Source organism: Polypterus senegalus, chromosome 7 (genome assembly GCF_016835505.1).
Source record: "Polypterus senegalus isolate Bchr_013 chromosome 7, ASM1683550v1, whole genome shotgun sequence".
NCBI classification, from domain to species: domain Eukaryota; kingdom Metazoa; phylum Chordata; class Cladistia; order Polypteriformes; family Polypteridae; genus Polypterus; species Polypterus senegalus.
Genome location: NC_053160.1, coordinates 39,004,578 through 39,025,676, shown reverse-complemented (window position 1 = coordinate 39,025,676; position 21,099 = coordinate 39,004,578). Strand labels below are relative to the sequence as shown.

The 21,099-nt window shown below is 39.8% G+C and overlaps 1 protein-coding gene across 1 annotated transcript in view; it reads right to left on the bottom strand.

Moving 5' to 3' along the window:
* Positions 1-21,099, bottom strand: part of itga2.2 (integrin, alpha 2 (CD49B, alpha 2 subunit of VLA-2 receptor), tandem duplicate 2) — a 165,907-nt gene that overhangs the window by 118,426 nt on the left and 26,382 nt on the right. Inside the window, exon 2 of the mRNA XM_039758501.1 lies at positions 5,937-6,060. Within this exon, the coding sequence (XP_039614435.1) occupies positions 5,937-6,060 (124 nt within the window). The remainder of the gene's footprint in view (positions 1-5,936; positions 6,061-21,099) is intronic.

The window sequence follows — 21,099 nt, the reverse complement described above, 5'->3', positions numbered from 1 at the left end:
CTGAATAGTACCAATTAGAAAACATCATTGCACTAATGCAATATTATTTGAAAATGAACAGCGTCAGATCGGTTGTGAATTTATGCCCAATCTGACACTGTTCGTTTTCAAATAATATGTGTTGTATCGTCCTTGAACCTTTTGTGAAAGTGTTTATTTGATCTTTGGACTTCAGGCTTCACACATTCTATAGATTCCATCCATCCATCCATCCTCTTCCGCTTATCCGAGGTCAGGTTGCGGGGGCAGCAGCTTAAGCAGAGAGGCCCAGACTTCCCTCTCCCCGGCCACTTCTTCCAGCTCTTCCGGGAGAATCCCAAAGCGTTCCCAGGCCAGCTGGGAGACATAGTCCCTCCAGCGTGTCCTGGGTCTTTCCCGGGGCCTCCTCCCGGTTGGACGTGCCCGGAACACCTCACCAGGGAGGCGTCCAGGAGGCATCCTGATCAGATGCCCGAGCCACCTCATCTGACTCCTCTCGATGCGGAGGAGCAGTGGCTCTACTCTGAGCCCCTCCCGGATGACTGAGCTTCTCACCCTATCTTTAAGGGAAAGCCCAGACACCCTGCGGAGGAAACTCATTTCAGCCGCTTGTATTCGCGATCGTGTTCTTTCAGTCACTACCCATAGCTCATGACTATAGGTGAGGGTAGGAACGTAGATCGACTGGTAAATTGAGAGCTTTGCCTTACGGCTCAGCTCTTTTTTCACCACGACAGACCGATGCAGAGCCCGCATCACTGCGGATGCCGCACCGATCCACCTGTCGATCTCACAGTCCATTTTTCCCCCACTCGTGAACAAGACCTCGAGATACTTGAACTCCTCCACTTGGGGCAAGATCTCTCCCCCAACCCTGAGACGGCACTCCACCCTTTTCCGGCTGAGGACCATGGTCTCGGATTTGGAGGTGCTGATTCTCATCCCAGCCGCTTCACACTCAGCTGCGAACCGTTCCAGAGAGAGCTGAAGATCACGGCCTGATGAAGCAAACAGGACAACATCATCTGCAAAAAGCAGTGACCCAATCCTGAGTCCACCAAACCGGACCCCTTCAACACCCTGGCTGCGCCTAGAAATTCTGTCCATAAAAGTTATGAGCAGAATCGGTGACAAAGGGCAGCCCTGGCGGAGTCCAACTCTCACTGGAAACGGGCTCGACTTACTGCCGGCAATGCGGACCAAGCTCTGACACCGGTTGTACAGAGACCGAACAGCTCTTATCAGTGGGTCCAGTACCCCATACTCCTGGAGCACCCCCCCACAGGATTCCCCAAGGGACACGGTCGAATGCCTTTTCCAAGTCCACAAACCACATGTAGACTGGTTGGGCAAACTCCCATGCACCCTCCAGGATACTGCTAAGGGTGTAGAGCTGGTCCACTGTTCTGCGACCAGGTTGAAAACCACACTGTTCCTCCTGAATCCGATAGTTCCAATTCTATAGTTTATGTCTACATTTTGTAACATTTATTACTAAAATATGAAAAAGTTGCTGTTTAAACAATGTGTTTACACAGACTACTGTAGAAACGGAACACACATGAAATGCATGTGTTCCAAATAACGATCTATTATTTCCACTCTAAAACTCCAGCAAGTCACTCCCAGATAATCAAACAAGGCATGAGCTGGGAGAACTTAATGAATGTTCTGTGATGTCTGGGGATGAAATAGCAGGGTGCTTGCTGCTTGTGTTAATCAGCACATTTACAGGACAAAAGACGCTGACAGAGAGGTGCAAATGGATTTAAGGTGGGCCGGATTTACGAGTTTTCTCGTAGGCTCTGGTAATTCTAGTGTTAAGCAGTGTTTAAATTATTTTATACAACCCCATTAATGTATAATATGCCAATAACAATAGGAGTTTTTAATGGGAACGAATTAATCATTTTCCCTTTATTTCTTATGGGAAAATTTGTTTGGTATATGTCCTGTTTGGTATAAGTCAAAGAACAGATTAAGGATGTATACCGAGGTACCACTGTATTTTCAAGGTGTTTATCATTTAGCTTGCTTAATTTTTTTTTTACTAAGTATCTCTTTTTTTGTTTTTATTTGTCATTTGTTTTATTAAGCAGAAACTCGGCCTGAGCACACAAAATCAGGTGAACAGGAGCACCTTAAGGAGGTTGACGACAAGGTCTTTCTAAATGAGCACCTTTTGTCTTGCTTGTGGACTTTTAATAGCACATGCTTTTCTTTTGCATTGTCTTTTTGTTGCTGCTATATGCTACCAATCACAGGGGTACAGTTGGGCCCATGACGATGCACTATTTTAAGGCAGAAAACCTCTGCTTACTAGTTCCTCGAGACATTAGAAATAGGTTAAATGGCCTGCCTACATCATTCATAATTCTTGTATTTCATTATTTTAACATCACGTTTAGAATGCAATCTTTACATTAAATAGAATGTCAAATTCAGAATCATTTGTCAGCAATATTTTATAGATAATAAATGATTGTTGAACATACTGCTTCTGGTTAGACCTTTCTATTTAATTTAATGTTCTACAAATGTTGTGCATCAAAGGACTGAAAATGTTTAAATGGAAAACACAATACTTTTTCACTCAAAAGCTAAATACTGGCCAATCTACTTTCTGTCTGGCACAGTAACAGCAAAGCGGGTAGTGACTTGTCATTTTTGTAACAAGTTCAAAAAGATGTGCAGATGTTTAATATAAAACTAATGCATGCCTAGCCTTGCTACCAAAACCAAAGAAAAAAGAAAACAACACCCTATGGCGCTCTAGCTGCTTTTAAATCTGAGCTTTGTTTTAAACATTTTAATTAAACTCACATATTCATGGCACGAAACCTTTTAAAAGTACAATTAAACAAAGAGTCGTAGTAATATATTTCCTTGTTCATATATCCTAGGGAAATGGTTAAAAATGTCAACTTTTTCAGAGTTTACCATGCCATGATGCATCTTGTCTAATTTTTGCCTTTTTCTCTAATATCATTGCATACAACTAAAGCATAAAAAAACAGTGTCACGCATGTGTGACTAGGGTCATCTTCCTGGCTTGACTGAGGTAAATGATACCACTCTGGGTACAAGAGCGGGTGCTGTCGCTAGTGGTATCTTCTTTTCCACCTGCCCCACCCTGAGAAGATGCCCAGTGAGTGCACTGAAGACATAAAACTGGATGGCCCACAAAGGTGGTGGTTGCTTCATGGCCAGGAGTTGAGACGGATGAAGATCTGGTGCAAAATAACAGAGGGAGGCACATCAGAAAAAGTTGCATGAGCTGATTTTGGGTCAGTTGTTTCACAGGGCCACCCTTATGCTTTTGTTTTGTGTGCGCATTAAAAAGGGCCACCGAGTTGGTAGCACAGCAATTTCTGCCGTCTTGCTTAGGTCTAGTCACAATGGGCAGTTTAATTTTTTAACTCCCGTAAAGCACAGTTATACAAATTTAAAAATAAATATTATATACTAGCAACATTACAGGTAATATAATACATTTAAAATGTTTGATATTTGATATCTCCAGAACTATGTGTACACTCAGGATTGCTCATATGCCTTTCTTCGGTATCTTTGTGAGTCAACCTCTCTTGCCCACCACTTCCTCTCTCTGTTTCTGAGAGTCTATCATATCGAGATGCCTTTCTCACCTCCTGTCCATTTCTTATCTACCACTAATGGTGGACGGGCCCTTATTACACGCTGTGAAAATATCATTCGTATTCTTGGGAATATTTTCCATCTTTGAAGTCCACCCTCTGTGTTTCTCCTACACCTTTCCTCGATATCCTCATGTGGCTCAAACTCTCTTGACCAACTCTTCCTCTCTTGGTCGCGTTCTCATAAAGCCTTCTTCTCAGATTTAAAAGTATCTTTGTGTGTCACACTCTCTTGCCCACCACTTCCTCTCTCTATTTCTGAGAGACTGACATTTTGAGATACCTTGCTCACTTTCTGTCCATGTTTGGTCCATCACCAATGGTAGATGGGCCTTTATTACCGCCATGAAAATATCATTTGTAGTCTTGGGAATACTTCCCCCCTCTGAAGTCTTCCCTCCTACCATTTTCATTGATATCCTTATGCGTCTCATTCTCTGTTGCAGTGCGTTTCCTATCTTGAACACATTCCCATAAAGCCTACTTTTCAGGCTCTGTTATTCTGAGGTGCCTTGCTTGCCTTCTGTCCACTTTTTGACTACCAGCAATGTTAGAGAGGCCCACATTACCATTTGTGAAAATGATATTCATATTCTTGTGAATATTTCCCATCTTTAAAAGTGACTTGGGATGCACCACATAGGCATTTATCGACTCAATGTTGCTTGATATGTTATTTGCTTTGATGTCATTGGAATGGTCCGTTTTAACTACTTTTTTGTAAAAATGAAAACAAATGTCACAATCAGGTACTGATCTCGGTGGTGGGCTGGCTCCCTGCCAGGGGTTTGTTTCCTGCCTTGCGCCCTGTGTTGGCTGGGATTGACTCCAGCAGACCCCCGTGACCCTGTGTTAGGATACAGCGGGTTGGATAATGGATGAATGAATGGATGGTACTGATCTTCGCACCCCTAACGTATTATGTCATCATTTCTACCATTGAGCTACCAAAGCCAAACTGACCAATCAGATTACTCAAAGGGACCGGACACACGCACACACACACACACACACACACAGACAGTACTGTTTTATTATATAGCAGATAATTAAAGAAATGACACAACAAATCAAAGCTTTTAACTGAAGTCACACTGCTGTGTTTGTCTACCAAGCAAACAGAGCAATTGTTGTCATATACTCTGACTTTATTGTGCATTATGTTTCCATAATTACTGAACTGGATGGACCTGAGTATACAAACACAACCATGTCACTGTGCAGGATTTTACAGGCCACGTTCTGTTAGGGTTTCATTGTTTATATGCAAAATTGTCCATCAATGGCCAATGAAATTGTTTTGAGTCTTTTCTGTAACAAAAGGTATTTTCGAGAGAAAATAAGAGTCATTTCTGAAATTTTCAAGTTAGCTGTAGTTTTATATAATCTGTGGTATACACTGGTTTAGCTTTTAAGATTTAGAGTATATTGCACTGCAAGTTGACGACGGCTTATATGATGAATGAACCAGGGAGCTCAGTAGTTCAATGTATTGCTTTGTCACTGGTGAACTTTACGTAAGACAAAGGAAAATGTTCAGTGGTGTATTGTAGATGTCATGAAAATGTTTAAATTCTTAAGCACCACGATTTACAAAATGATCATTTGGAACTTAGGTTGCATTTATTGGTATGTACATTTTCTTTTTTTGGATATTTGGATTTTCTCTGCCAACTACTCATGTGGGGATGATGCTGAGTCTTAGAGCATACTGCGTAATGAGTACCCACACCAGTTAGATCTTTTGAAGCTGCATCCTAAGAGTTTTAGACAGATATGATCATTTAAGCATAAAACCCACCCTGAGAATACCCAACTCTCAAATGTGCATGCTGAACATAAGCAGATGAAAAATCATGCCAATATTATGGATGGTTTCAAGTTAAAAAATGAGGCCATCAACTTATATCAACTCTAATACCAAATAAATCCAAATTTGTAGATAAAATCCTTGTATGACAAATATGGAATGAGTTAGGACAACTCAACAACTTGAGTTTAATAATATAAATAAGCCTGTTCTTGCACAAAATTAACTAGAAAGACTAAAGGTAATTTGTCCTACCGCGTTAAAGGAGTTCACTTTGATGAAGTTACAGGTAAAAACAAGAAAAAAAATGGCTGCATATCTAATATTAGAGTTATATACCATGCATACAGTACTTAAGCCCTAGCAGGTTAAGTCCCCTTATGGCCTTTGTATTTGTCTGTCGTTTGTCTATATGGTGTGTGAAATTCATATAAACTGTGGAATGGGTACAGAAAAGGTATAAAAAGAAAAAAAAAATATTGAAGTCATACCATTTCCCATTGCTATTTACAAACTGACGGACAGTATATCCAAATTCTTCAACAGAGTTCCCTTGAAACAATTTGGCTCCCGAAGTTGCAATGTTATAAGCTTCTGAATATGCAAGGAGACATCCTGAAATAAAACAAAACACATTTTTTAAATTCTGGAACACTGTTTTTGGAATATATTGGAATTACATTGCCATTTTTTTTATCATTCTTTGATGATCTTGATACAGATAAATACATAAATCTGAATGTCTCTCTCTTTCTGTTGGCAGGAGCTAAGGTACCAATGTTTACCATATAATCAATTTTGTACTGTTATTTTGTTTCTGTTATTAGGTGTGCATAGTCACATGTTGATAATGTCACCTTTGTGTGCTTCACTGTGTGTGAGTGAGTGTATACAAAAAGGGACACCACAACTGCCATTTTGAAAACCATATTTTTGGCTTGAGGTGGTGTATCCAACAGAGGGCATTAGCTCTCTGGGAATGAGTTCTTTTGTAATTGCGGTGTGTTACATAATCTGAATCTACAGTATATAGATAAAAAATACAAAGGCGATAATCCTTGTGGTAAGAAATCACATAGGAGAAATAACTTTCTTTAATGACAGCTTACGCTGCATAACACACAAAGGAAGCCAAAGGCAAGAACCCAGTTTGCAAGTGGGGGCCCGATGTGTAGAGTATGCCATTTTCACTGTTGCAGTGGAAGGATTTTCAGGACCAGATGACGTTATCTCCCATCCTTCTATTGGCTTCAAAGGTGTGCCAGGCAATGATCCAAGGCTTTATACTCTTTCTCCACGAGCAGGCCCCCACTTAGGTGGATCATACCATTCCAAACAAGGCAAAGAGGATACAGTTTCACGCTGACTTTGACACACAAAAATATTATACAATAGTCCTCAGTCTGACTGCCCGTTTCGCAGTTGTCTTCATCTGTCTTGTCTTATATTATGCTTTGCCAGGCAGTTCTAAATGATGAGCCCCTGTGCTAAATCTGGCTCTGTGTCAATTGTGCATGTGAGTAGAAAGAAAAGTAGATTTATAAAATATATTTGCATAGAACACAGTGACATATTAAACTTATACACTTATTACAGGTGGTGTGTTTGCCAATTCCAAAGCCAAAATACACTAAGAAAAACAAAACATAAAGATAAGAAACCGTTTATTGTTATGAGACAGAATCTCAGATAATTATTTTGACAGGACAAAAAGACCGAGAGATTCAGACGTAAACCAGAAATCTTAGTGCCAGGCTAAAGTAAAAAAACAAAATGGGACATCAAAAAGAGAGCACCTGCAACAAAACAACAGGGGCAAACCTGAAATCAAAGTAAACGGCAAAAAGGAATTAAAAAAACTGCAAAACAACCCTGGCATTTGGCCTACTTAAGAAGAATCTAACTATCGCCAAGAGAATTGTTAGTTTTGTTATCCATCTGAGGGATCTCTGCAATTGGAAATATGGCTATATTTATACTGGTTGTTTGATGAAGTGAGAAGCACGACGATTGCGGTCACGTGAAGCACAACTCCCGAACACTAGGCGCGTCACTCACATGTTGAAAAAATAAATAAAACAAAAACTTTGAAACATAAAAATAAAATTCCCAAGCGTCAAAAATATTAAAAAACCAACACAGAAATGAACAATAACTCCAAAAGTATGACTAAAAGTGTGTTGTTATGGCATTTACTTAAGGTAAAAAGGTAGTAATAAAGAATGGTATTGGGCTTTTCAGGCAAAGAAATACAAAAATAAAGGAATGAATAAAAAACCTTCACTCCTCTCCCTGACTATTAATTCTACCTTTCTTTCTTTTTGCTCCACTTTTCCTCCTGCCAGATGAAACCTTGTCCACTTTCCACCCAACTCTGAGTTCAGTGGGTAAGTGTGATGTCTGGACTACTTCCACAGGTATTACTGTGAAATTGATGGCCCATTTTTATCAAATGAGTCATCCAACCCTGCAGGAGCCTCGATAACAGACGCCTGCTGCAAGAAGCTACAGGAGTGAGGAATGCATAAGTTTTGTTCCGTTGTCCTTCCATTATAGACACTTCTAGGAACCTGTGTCTCCTTCTGATATCACTTCCAGGGTACATTAAAACTGGACTTCTTTCTGGGATGTCATCTAACACATGCCCACGGACCCTGACCACATTTACATTCACACAGGAACACTTCAGATTTATTTAGCACCATCATCGTTGTAAATATTAGGTTCGGCCTTGGGTGATGTCTTTAGCTTTTCTTTTTGCTGGGCCGTGTGCCCTGAATCCTTTTTGAAAGTGAATGCTGTTTAAGAGCATTTTATTTAGACTTTTTGGTTCCAAAATTATGATTCTAAATTCTCACCTCATGTTTTGTTGGGCACAAAGGTTTTTTGATGGTATTAGTGTCCCATGTCTTGCTTAGCCTTACCTCATTACTTCACGTTCTGTCCTGGCATTTTGACAACATTTTCAAAAAGATATTTATTGAGACTAATACATTTACAACTTAAACATTTACTACACACACAGTATGTAAAAGACAGGCTTCAGGGACCTGTGGAAAGGCACTAATTCGCAGAGTTTATCTAACAAAAAGCCGAGTGCAGGAGCCATGGTTAGATGGCTAGAGATAAGAGCCATGAGTTGAGGTAATTCTTGGTAGCGAGAACCAATCAGATCGCTTTCCGCTACCATGATTCTACCAAGAATTGAAAGCTCAGGCCAATAGCGGCCTGTATCGGCTACCAAGAATTGACCATTCACAGCCCGTTTCGGCTACCAAGAATTGGCCAATGACGGCTCGCTCGGTTACCAAGAATTGACAAATCACGACCACCAAAACTCAGAAATGCGGGCCAGCCTCTTGTCAGTTAATGTATTCTGCAAAAGCTTGTTCGAGTCGGCACACAGACGCTTGGCGATTTGCGTTTCTTTTTGAACTGTCTAAAAATGTTACTCACTAGTGTCGGTTTGTGCAGATATTATTTACATTCACCTACACATTTTTTTGAATGATTTTTGTGAACATTCTTGGTTAAGTTTATTATATTTACTACATATTTGGGCAACATGTGTAAAGACAGATATAATAATGTATAAATATAATAAACATTGAATTGTATAATCATAGTTTAATTTTACAGAGTGAGCTTAAAAAATAATAATATGAAGTGCTCTATAATTATAAAAATACAAATCATTGAGAAAATCAACTATGTGTACATATTTCCTACAAAAGACCCTTGGGAAGTCTTTCTGGTATATAAAGACCAATAATTGTTAATGAATTACTGCAGTAGAAATTGTATATATACTGTATATATATGTACCTTTAAAAACAAGAGACTGGTATGCTTTTTTTTAAATACTTAACACTAATTTCACAAATCGTTCATATCAAGGCCAATATAGAATAATAATAATCATAGTTGTACTCTTTATTAACATTGATGTTATAAATTATGCTTTTAAAGTAGACATACACCTTTAATACTCAGACGATTCTAATCATGCTGTAGAATAGCATATATATATTATATATTATATATATATATATATATATATATATATATATATATAAAATTAACCAAGTGGTGTGTATGCTGTTTACTAGAACACATATAGTTATTTTGCGCTAAGTATATAAACGTTTCCCTTTGCAATATTTCCAAATATTTATTTTTACCTACTTCAAATTAATTAAATGTCAGCATCAACTAGAATATCTTACTTCCCAAATGTTATAAATACATACAAATACAAGGCTGTGCACTATTATTTATTCATTCTTATTGCACTTTCATTTTTATTGTATCACTCTTGATTATCTGTGCAGCCGTCTCAGACCATAGTAAAGGCGCCATATAAGGAAGTGAAATGCATTATTATTTGTTATAATTATTTCAATAGAATGGGCAGGCAGTTTGTTTAAGTGTGATTTTTAAATATGCTTGTTGTCCGTGTGTTCCTTGACAAATCATTCACTAAACAGTTTCGTTTAATCGAAAAAGAAAAATAAACAACTACATCTGCAATGTAGGATTAAAAGCACCGTTCGTTGAAGAGAAAGCTTTTTTTTTTCCATACGGCAATGTGCCTTGAGCGAGATTCGAACTCGGGTCCCTGCAATAATTTCTGGTAGATCGCCAATCAAGAATTGCAGCTATACCTCGACTAATGCACAATATCCTTGGCGCATGGCAGGTCCTGATGGTCTGTCATAGACACTCAAGTTTGGCCAGAATAAATCATGAAGAGAAATTTTGTCCATCCATCCATCCATTTCCTAACCCGCTGAATCCGAATAGGGTCACGGGGGTCCACTGGAGCCAATCCCAGCCAACACAGGGCACAAGGCTGGAACCAATCCTGGGCAGGGTGCCAACCCACCGCAGGACACACACAAACACACCCACACACCAATCACACACTAGGGCCAATTCAGAATCGCCAATCCACCTAACCTGCATGTCTTTGGATTGTGGGAGGAAACCGGAGCGCCTGGAGGAAACCCACGCAGACACGGGGAGAACATGCAAACTCCACGCAGGGAGGACCCGGGAAGCGAACCCAGGTCCCCTAACTGCGAGGCAGCAGCGCTACCACTGCGCCACCGTGCCGCCCAAGAGAAATTTTAAAAATCTTAAATAAATGTATGCTTGCTTTAATTTCACTGCACTGCAAAATCAGTACAGATATATACTGTACATATGTAATAAATGTGCTGGCAGTTCTTTAGAGTCGCTTAAAACTAGCAGCATGTAACAATTTGTCCACCCTCTCTGTGGCATACCATAAGCAAGCTCTTCTCCAATCATGCTAAAGAAGCTCAAGTAACAGGCACAGGCAAGCAGCAAACATCGATTCCTACTACTTAAACACTTACGCAAATTTACGTTATCACATGTAGAAAAGGGTGACATTTACAGTGGGTACGGAAAGTATTCAGATCCCCTTCAATTTTTCACTCTTTGTTACATTGCAGCCATTTGCTAAAATCATTTAAATTAATTTTTTCCCTCATTAATGTACACACAGCACCCCATATTGACAGACAAAAAAGATTTTTGAAATTGTTGCAGATTTATTAAAAAAGAAAAACTGAAATATCACATGGTCCTAAGTATTCAGACCCTTTGCTCAGTATTTAGTAGAAGCACCCTTTTGAGCTAATACAGCCATGAGTCTTCTTGGGAAAGATGCAACAAGTTTTTCACACCTGGATTTGGGGATCCTCTGCCATTCCTCCTTGCAGATCCTCTCCAGTTCTGTCAGGTTGGATGGTAAACGTTGGTGGACAGCCATTTTTAGGTCTCTCTAGAGATGCTCAATTGGGTTTAAGTCAGGGCTCTGGCTGTACATTACAGCAAATAACGCAGGGCTATTCAACTACTGAACAGCAATGTGCCATTCACCCAACAAAGTCTTATGAGCACACATCCATAAATACAGAAAAACTGCAATAGAATGGCATTTGACAATGTAATTTGACAAACTTAAAAATATAAACCATGACCACATTTACCCTAAATTTCAACTGTAGCACTATTTCCAACCTATAAATTATCTGAACAACACAAAGACTTGTTGACAGCATGGTTATAAAATCCTCTGTCTATTATAAACCCTCTGTATATTACAAGCCAACTGACTTGCACTGTAAACGTCTCTACATCTCTTTCTAACCATGACATCATGAAAACTCTTTCACTGTTCCTTAGACTCTGCCACCTCTGTAGCGGTAAGGTTGATTTCTGTAATAAGCACTCCGAATGAGATGCTTCTTCATTGATAAAGGATACCCTTCTCATACTATGAAAATTAACCCTGAGTCTAGCCCTTAAACCTAACCCTCAACCAAGCCATAAGTAGACCTTGTACCATCCACTCTAAGAGGACCCTAATAATGAAGCCCACATCCTGCTGGTCCAACCATTCCACCCTAACACTCTAACTCTTCCATAGGTCATCAATCAAAATTTCCCAGTTTTTCAGACTGGTCCTTCCATAGGAGCCTTTTCTATTAATATTCCTTGATCTTTCATTGATTTCCTAACCTATGCAAACTTCTTGTCCACAGAGAAGAGCCACATTTCCCACCAGGAACTTACTGTATGTAACAAGATGTGTCGTGTTACTTGCAAATATGTCACTAACAATACCAATGTATCTGGAAAATCCAATATTAAACAAGAGGCCTCTTGCCAGTTCAATAATCATATTTACTGCATTTCTTGTAAGAAGTGTCCAGTTATCTATTGTCAAGGATGCCAGGGGCAACGACCCGGCCGGGACGCCTTGAGGGACCAGAGGAGGGTCTACGCCCACCGTGGATCACGTGGGGGCCACAGGTTAAGGGCATGGAAGCCCAACCCTGTAGGGGCCCGTGGTCACCGCCAGGGGGTGCCCCAGTGCCTTGGGAACCCTGGACCCCAGTACTTCTGCCACACCAGGAAGTGCTGGGGGGAAGAGGAGTAAGAACACCCAGAGGACTTCCGGCTACACAGTTGGTGCTTCCGCCACACAGGGGTGTGTCGGCGGAAGCTCCTCAGGAAGCACCTGGAGCCCATCCGGGTGCGGATAAAAGGGACCGCCTCCCTCCAGTCGATAGCAAGAGTCGGGTGGAAGTGGACGGAGCTCGGAGGAGAGAAGTAGAGGCGGTCTAGGGACTGAGCAAGGCATCATTGTGCGGCCAGGACTTGAAGGGGTGATTGGTGCTGCGGCACTGGGTTGTAAATAATAGTGAAAATAAAACGTGTGTGGTGAACCAACATGTCTGCCTGTCTGTGTCCGGGCTGTACCCCACACTATATAAGTGAAACAGGAAGACAGCTAGCAGACCATTTCAAGGAGCCAAAGGCCTTACAAAGCCTTTTGTAAAACACTTCACATTCACACTGATCTGTTTGTGTTCTTACACAGGGCTTCGAAGACACTTTTCAAAGAAAATTGGCTAAGCTCATTCTTAACCTGTGATGACATATTTCTCCAGGTCTTAATGATTGACTTTTTCATCTCTGCCTTCATCTTCTCAAATGACAACTTTTTCACACTTACTCTCACCTTTTCTCCTTTCATTTTCCCTGGTTTTGTTCCCTCCTTCCCCTCCATTATACATCACCTGTTATTTCCTTTTCAGTTGAACTCCTGATAAAGTCAACACAGTTGCAACGTTGTATCTTTAACCTTCTTTCGTTTCGAGCGTGGCAATAACCTTTAACCTTTTTTATTTGTTGATGCACACTGACTGAGCACTACACTAACTGTACAGTATGGTTGGACCTAAATCTGTTTCATTCATTTTCTGAGCCTGCTTATTTTAATGTAGGAATCCACCTTGCACGGCGCTCTGCTCCATCAACTGTATATTCAGTGACACATTCACACAGTTTTGAGTTACCAGTCAATACCAATCAGAGTACATAAAGTAAGGTCACACAGAAAGGCACAGAAAGTGCAAACAGACAGTGACTGACCCTAAACGCAGATGCAAATCCCTGCAGATGTTAATTATCTGGATTCACCCTCTATCATTGTTCTCATTTGTGTGTTCTATAATAGAATTAAATATATTTTAAAAAACTGGATGGACTCAATGGTTTCCTCATATTTGTCAGTTAATTAACATTCTTAAAAATTACATTTTTATCTAATGTGTCCTTCTAACAATTCACCAATTATTTCGAAATTCTTCACAATTTATTTCATTCTGAATAAAAACTTTGAATGGTAATTTTGGTATCTTTTGCCTTCTGAATAGAAATTCATTTAATAAGGAGAAATAATATTTGCTGGCCAACAGAAAACAAAAATTAGAAATATCCCAGCAGGTTAAGTAAAGCGAGATTACAGATCATGCTGACAACACACCCACAACCCCTTCATCCAATCCATCAGAAACCAAATTAACAGATTTAAGGATTCCATAAAACTTGATCCTATCTCAGCAGCATTGTATGCAGGCAGCAAACAACTCCAGTGGCGATGCCAATGTATCAAAAGGACTCGCTTACACAAAGCCAATTTAAAGTCAGCAGTCAGTCTAACATTAACAGTATGCCTGAAGTAAGTAAGGAGAGGAGGAGGAAGTAGGGAGCATATGCTGATACATACAGTGCACTGCCATACCCTTACTTTTTCACATGACTTACCTTGTATGCTACATTCTGTCTGAACAGTTTTAGATAGCAGAGAAACACGAATTCAAACTCCATATTCACACAGGAGTAGTTTTATTTTTATCTGCCTTATGTTAAGGTCAAGGTAACCACAAGCCACAGGTTGTTTTTCACACATACACACATTTTCTGGGTTTCACATAGTGTTTTTTTCCAGCATGTTTGATCTTAATAGATTTCTATCTGGATGAAACGTGTTGACTAATTTAAACTTTTTCTGTGGCTACAAGCCCTCTTTCTGTTGAGGCATGCACAAGAAACAATTCACAATGCACTGTACTACTGTATCCACCCCGTACCGTTCTGGGTCTCTTGTTCATTTAAACAACTGTATTTTGAACAGTATGGCTATAGACAAGTATCTCTGGGTTGCACTGCTGCTTCAGCTAAATTCTAGACCAGGTTTTGTCTATTAGTCTTTATGTCTCACATCCTTGGCCATACCTCCTTACTCCGTGAATCCTTAGTACAACTGAACCTCCAAAGCTTTGGCTTTCCCAGATCAGTGACATCATAGCTCTAGGCTTGCAGTCCTCTACTTTTAGTAGGTGTACCTATTGTATAAGGTACCACAACTATGGCTCCCCCGAGTTAAAATGCTTTTTGGGATCCATAGGTTCTTTTATTGCACTTGATTCACAGTCTGCTGTAACATACTCAGCTTCCAGTACAAATACCTCCAACCATACAACACCACCACTCTGGCTCCCATAAGGCAATCATCACCTTTAGCTCTCTCGGCATCTATGGAAACGAGTTCCATTTTCATTCATAAAAGTATCTTCCAAAAGTGGTTTACAGTTAATAAAAATATTTTAATAACAATACAAATGTCTGAGATGTTGTCAGCATATGACTGGATGACAGCATGAAATTATTTAATTAAATTTGCATTGGTCACCATAGACACATAATACATACGTCAGAAACGTTATCTTTGTTCTACATAAAAAAATGAGACTAATAAACCAGAAGAAGAGAGAGTGGATAATATTGTCTGTTTAGGTAGCTTGGTTACTGATCTGCTGTTTGTCAGCAAAGGAGAGAAAGCACGGAATAAATCTTGGGTCCATCAGGTTCAATCAAACGGGAAAACCAAAACAGAGATCCATAGTGCTACAGTCCTCGCAATGGTCTATATGGAGCTGAGGCTTCACTCACATTGATAATGACTCTGCTAAACTCAAGTCCTTCCAAAAGAAGAAACTGAGAAGCATACGTGACAGGAAAAGAACTGAAATAACCCAAAAAAGACAAGTCTGGTCACTTAAGAATATGGTGAGAAAATTCCAGCTAAAGGCATATCAATGATGAATGGCAAACTGTATCCTTTTTTGAACCCTTGTAGAAGGCAAGTTGACCAGAGGAAGACCCAAGATGGACTGGATGGACAACCTGAGAAGTGATTTTTGTTGCCCTCAGTGTCACTGCTGATCAATGGAAACAGAAGGCCAGTAATCCAAAATGTTCCTAACCTCCAAAAGGAAACAACAGGGCAACTTCTTCTTATTATCTCTACAAACTACATAGTGTAAGTAATATATGAAAAATATCATTTTTGATTGGCGCTTTCCATTAAGGTATTGAGAACCAATTCAAATTATTTTTCAAGAAATTCAAATACAACGGCAAAAAAGGATGATCTTTACCAAGTCCGATATCCATTACAAACTTTTTCTTACCCTTTGGTTTCAAGCTTCAGAGCAGAATGCTTGTTTGGTATTTTGTTTTTATTCTTTTTCCTACTTGGGTTGTTCTTTGCTCAGTGACTACTGCCCTTCTCCTGCTTTCCCTTTCTAACATTCTTTTCAATAGGATTTCTTGTTTTATCTTGTCTAACTAGTCAAGAAGCAAAAATATTATATATGCTTGGGCCTGTGCTTCTTTCAGACAAAGTAAAAATATATGCAATGTAAAACTTCTTAAGAATAAACTGCATATCTAAGTATATGGTATATATACATATTTATACTAGTCCTGCTACCTATCAAAGGCACATAGTAGTATAATTTAAAAATATTTTCTATTTTTTGCCCTATGTGTACTTTCAGCACATTTCCTTTGTATTTCTGTGTGTGTGTAAAAGTTTCTCCACCGGTTCTTCCTCTCTCAAGCGCATTCTCATAAAGCCTGCTTCTCAGACTCTGTCATTATTTTCAAACGTCTTTCTCACATCCTGTTCACTTTTATACTTGCTGTCTTTGAAGATGACTCTCTGCATGTCTCCTATGCTGGTTATCCTCTTTGTGTGCCTCATACTCTTATGTCGTCTTTTGTCACATCACTAAAGCCTGACAGACCAATCACACCAAACCCAAACAGACCAATCAGATTGCTCGGAAAGCCTGGGCTCATAGACTTTAGTGTGTTTTATTATACAGTAGATATATACATGCATATATGCAGTGGATAGGAAGAGTTACTGAATTTAAGCTTTTGTTGATGTAAACGCTGACATAAAGAAAATTCATGTCAGATATTGTTTCGATCTTGTACTTAAAAATATTTAAGAGACACAATAATCTAATATAAACTTTCAATATCTTGGTTGCATAGGCAGTGTATCACTTGTGAATAACAACAATTTCCTCTATTTTGTTTTTTCCATCACACTAGACAGTTATGGCATGATATTTTGAAATGTCTGTTTTGCTTTCTGGGCGGCACGGTGGCGCAGTGGGTATTGCTGCTGCCTTGCAGTAAGGTGACCTGGGTTCGCTTCCCGGGTCCTCCCTGCGTGGAGTTTGCAGGTTCTCCCTGTGTTTGTGTGGGTTATCTCCCACAGTCCAAAGACATGCAGGTTAGGTGCACTAGCGATCCTAAATTATCCCTAGTGTTTGCTTGGTGTGTGTGCGTGTGCCGCGGTGGGCTTGCACCCTTCCTGGGATTTGTTCCTGCCTTGCGCCCTGTGTTGGCTGGGATTGGCTCCAGCAGACCCCCGTGACCTTGTAGTTAGGATATAGTGGGTTGGATAATGAATGGATGGATGTTCTGCTTTCTAACCTAATAAGTTTAATCAACTCAAAACACGCATGCTGCACTTTTTATGTGCTCCAAGCTATGGTGCACACTGAGTTGATGTCTTTGCCAAAAGATGTTATTGTAGGGCTAATAAAAATTCCCATTCATCATTGCTCATGAGATATGATTTTATTGCATTTCTCTTATCAGTTTTGCAGATGTTAGAAAGTTTGTCATAATGCCTTTAAGGGCTTGATTTGGAACCAAAAATTTAAGAAGACACTTAAATAAAAAATATTTCAAGAATTATTAAGATTATAAAAACCTCAAACCTCACCTTGCAGACAACCATTGCACTTTTGAAAACAAAATTCTGAATAAATTGCTTCTTTTGAAAATAAAGATAAAAAAGGAATTCACAGTGGTTTAATGAAATTATGCTGTCTTAAATCAATTAAATTTAGAGTCGATTTGAAAATTTTAAAATCCTCTTTTTTGTTATATAAAACCATTAATGGTAGAGTCCACGAACCTTTTAAAACTTTATAATGTTTACACTCCAGAGTGATCTTTTCTAATCTTAAGCTTCAAGCCTCCCTACAATTCCATGGAAAAGTAAAGTAAGTGTGTGTAGCCGAGCCTTTAGCTATAGGAATCTAAACTCTGGACTGAGCTACCTACACATATTTGAGAAGTCCCATAGGTCTTAGCATTTAAGTAAAGTATAAAGAATGGATATTTTAGAAAAACATACTCTTGAAAAAGCTGCTACTGAGGTTATTCATTGTTTCTTTGTGTATTTATTGTTAATTAGCTGGAGTAAGTATTTTTAGCAGCCATTAATATGTCCTTCCCCACTTTATTTTTCCTGTTTGCATTTGTGTCGGCACTTGGTCTGCCTGGAAACTGATTTATCATCACAAACACTGGTCTTTTTTTCAGATGTTCTGTAATCAACTGACATTGTTTGTTTTTCAAAAACAAAGTAATCAACATGAGAATGTGGCTGACCTAGAATGGCTGGAATATAAACATAAAAAATAAAACTCCCATATTACATATATATAGTACACATATATATATACATATACAGTGATCCCTTGCTGTATCGCGCTTTGACTTTCGCGGTTTTGCTCTATCGCGGATTTTATATGTAAGCATATGTAAATGTATATTGCGGATTTTTCGCTGATTCGCGGATTTCTGCGGACAATGGGTCTTTTAATTTATGGTACATGCTTCCTCAGTTTGTTTGCCCAGTTGATTTCATACAAGGGACGCTATTGGCGGATGGCTTAGAAGCTACCCAATCAGAGCACGTATTACATATTAACTAAAACTGCTCAATGCTATAAGATATGCCTCCTGCGCGTGCTCGATTGTTTGCTTGTCTCTGCCTCTATCTCACCTCTCTGACATTCTCTGCGCCTGACGGAGGGGGTGTGAGCAGAGGTGCTGTTTGCACAGAAGCTATTTGCCTAGTGGATACGGACGCTCCTCTAAGAAATGCCGCTTTATCGAGGTGCGTCCAAAAGCACACTTATTGATTTTTTGATTGTTTGCTTTAATCTCGCGCTCTCTCTCTCTGACGTTCTCTGCGCTTGACGGAGGAGATGTGAGCAGAGGGGCTTTTTGCACAGAGGCTGTTTGCTTAGAAGATAGGGACGCTCCTGTAAAAATGCTGAAAGGCTACCTTCGCATTGATCCCTTCATTGCCGCTGCTTTATCACGGTGCTTGCATACTTAAAAGCGCAACAGCCCTATTGATTTTTCATTGTTTACTTTACTCTCTCTCTGACATTCTCCGCTCCTTACCCGCACTTTGAAGAGGAAGATATGTTTGCATTCTTTTAATTGTGAGAAACAACTGTCATTTCTGTTTTGTCATGGAGCACAGTTTAAACTTTAGACAAAAGGGTGTTATTTCATGTCTAGAGGGCTCTAATAATGTTAAAAAACGTATTTAGAAGGTCGTAAACAGGTTTTCTATGCTCTAACTGCGAAAATATTAGATTTATAAATAAAGAATCCTACTTCGTGGAAATTCATTTATCTGTCTGGAGCGGATTAACAGCGATAAACGAGGGTTTACTGTATAACTGTGCGGAGAATATTTATAAACAGTGTGGGAGAGTTTCTAAGGGCTTAAAATATATAAAAATAATCATACAAACATATGGTTTCTACTTCGCGGATTTTCACCTATCGGAATAGGGAGGAGGGATTACTGTATACATATATACTGACGGGATGGCACAAGGATCCTTGCCTGGATGGAAGACCAGCACTTCAGAGGCACAAGAAGGAAGTCATAAGGGCACAACCTGGCAGGGTTACATGCTCTCCTGACAGTGGCAGCCTCCCCAGGTGACACTACCAGTGCAGACACCCACAGGGCATGCTGGGAACTGTAGTCCCATTTCGCAGCCTTATCGGGTTCCTTAGATGCCACCTGGGGGTGCTGCAGGCATCCATTATCCCTACTTTGTTAGACTTCCACTTGGGCTATGCTCCTGGATCCAAGAGAAATAAAGCTGCTCAACCTGATTTAGGCAAGTTGGGGTATGGTGGAAGAAGGACAAAGCTCACCTGGATTAGTGGAAGGATAGAGAGTGTTTTGTTATCTTCAAAGCCTTTTGTAAGGTGCTTTATTGTAATAAAACTTGTATTTGAACCTGGGACTTGTGTCATGGGGGTTGTATCTGGGGTTATGAAATGTACAGTACAGTATACAGTCAGTCATTATCCAACCCGCTATATCCTAACACAGGGTCACAGGGGGTCTGCTGAAGCCAATCCCAGCCAGCACAGGGTGCAAGGCAGGAACAAACCCCAGGCAGGGCGCCAGCCCACTGCAGGGCACACACACACACACCCACACACTAAGCACACACTAGGGACAATTTAGGATCGGCAATGCACCTAACCTGCATGTCTTTGGACTGTGGGAGGAAACCGGAAACTCACACAGACATGGGGAAAACATGAAAACCCCACACAGGGAGGAGCCAACCCAGACCTCATTACTGCGAGGCAGCAGCAGCACCACCATGTTGCCCCAGTACAGTATACAACATAATGTTATTCTATGTATGCATTAAACTTTATAATTTGTTTTTCCATTCTGTGTCTTTAGGAAATCTATATTTTTGTTTGCTATACATGCTGTCTACTAGGCTCTGCTGAGTAGAACTGCATTTAATAGGAGTAAATTGAATTGAACAGAACTATGTTCAATTTTTTTCAAACAAACTAAAGGTAAGTGCAATTGAGAGTGGAAAAGGCCAAATCTGATTATTTTTTAAAACCACCTGGCCACACATGCATTTTCTGAACACACTTTTTGCATTATAGAGTTGTAAATATGGGAGTGAGCAGCAGCCTTCTTCATTTAATGAAAACATGTTTGGCTCTGCCAGAAAAGTGGTACTATCAAATTCCAGACATTGTTCAGAAGCCATTAAGAAGGCTAAGAGAATGTTAGGTTATACAGCACGGTGTGTAGAATACAAGTTTGAGGAGGTTAGGTGTAAGCTTTATACTGTAATGCACTGGTGGGGCCTCTTCTGGAGTACTGTGTGTAGTTTTGGTCTTCAGGATACAAGAAAGACATAGCAGCGCTAGAAAAGGTCCAGAGAAGAGCGACTAGGCTCATTCCAGGGCTACAGGGGATGAATTGTGAAGAAAGATTAAAAGAGCTGAGCCATTTAAGTTTAAGCAAAAGAAGATTAAGAGGTGACATAATTGAAGTGTTAAAATTATGAAGGCAATTAGTACAGTGGATTGAGACTGTTAATTTCAAATGAATTCATCAAGAACACGGGGACACAGTTGGAAACATGTTAAGGGTAAATTTCATACAAATATTAAGAGTTTGTCTTTACACAGAGAACCATAGACACTTGGAACAAGCTACCAAGTAGTGTGGTAGACAGTAGGACTTTAGGGACTTTCAAAACTCGTTTTGATGTTATTTTAGAAGAGTAAAGTGGATAGGGCTAGCAAGCTTCATTTGGCAGA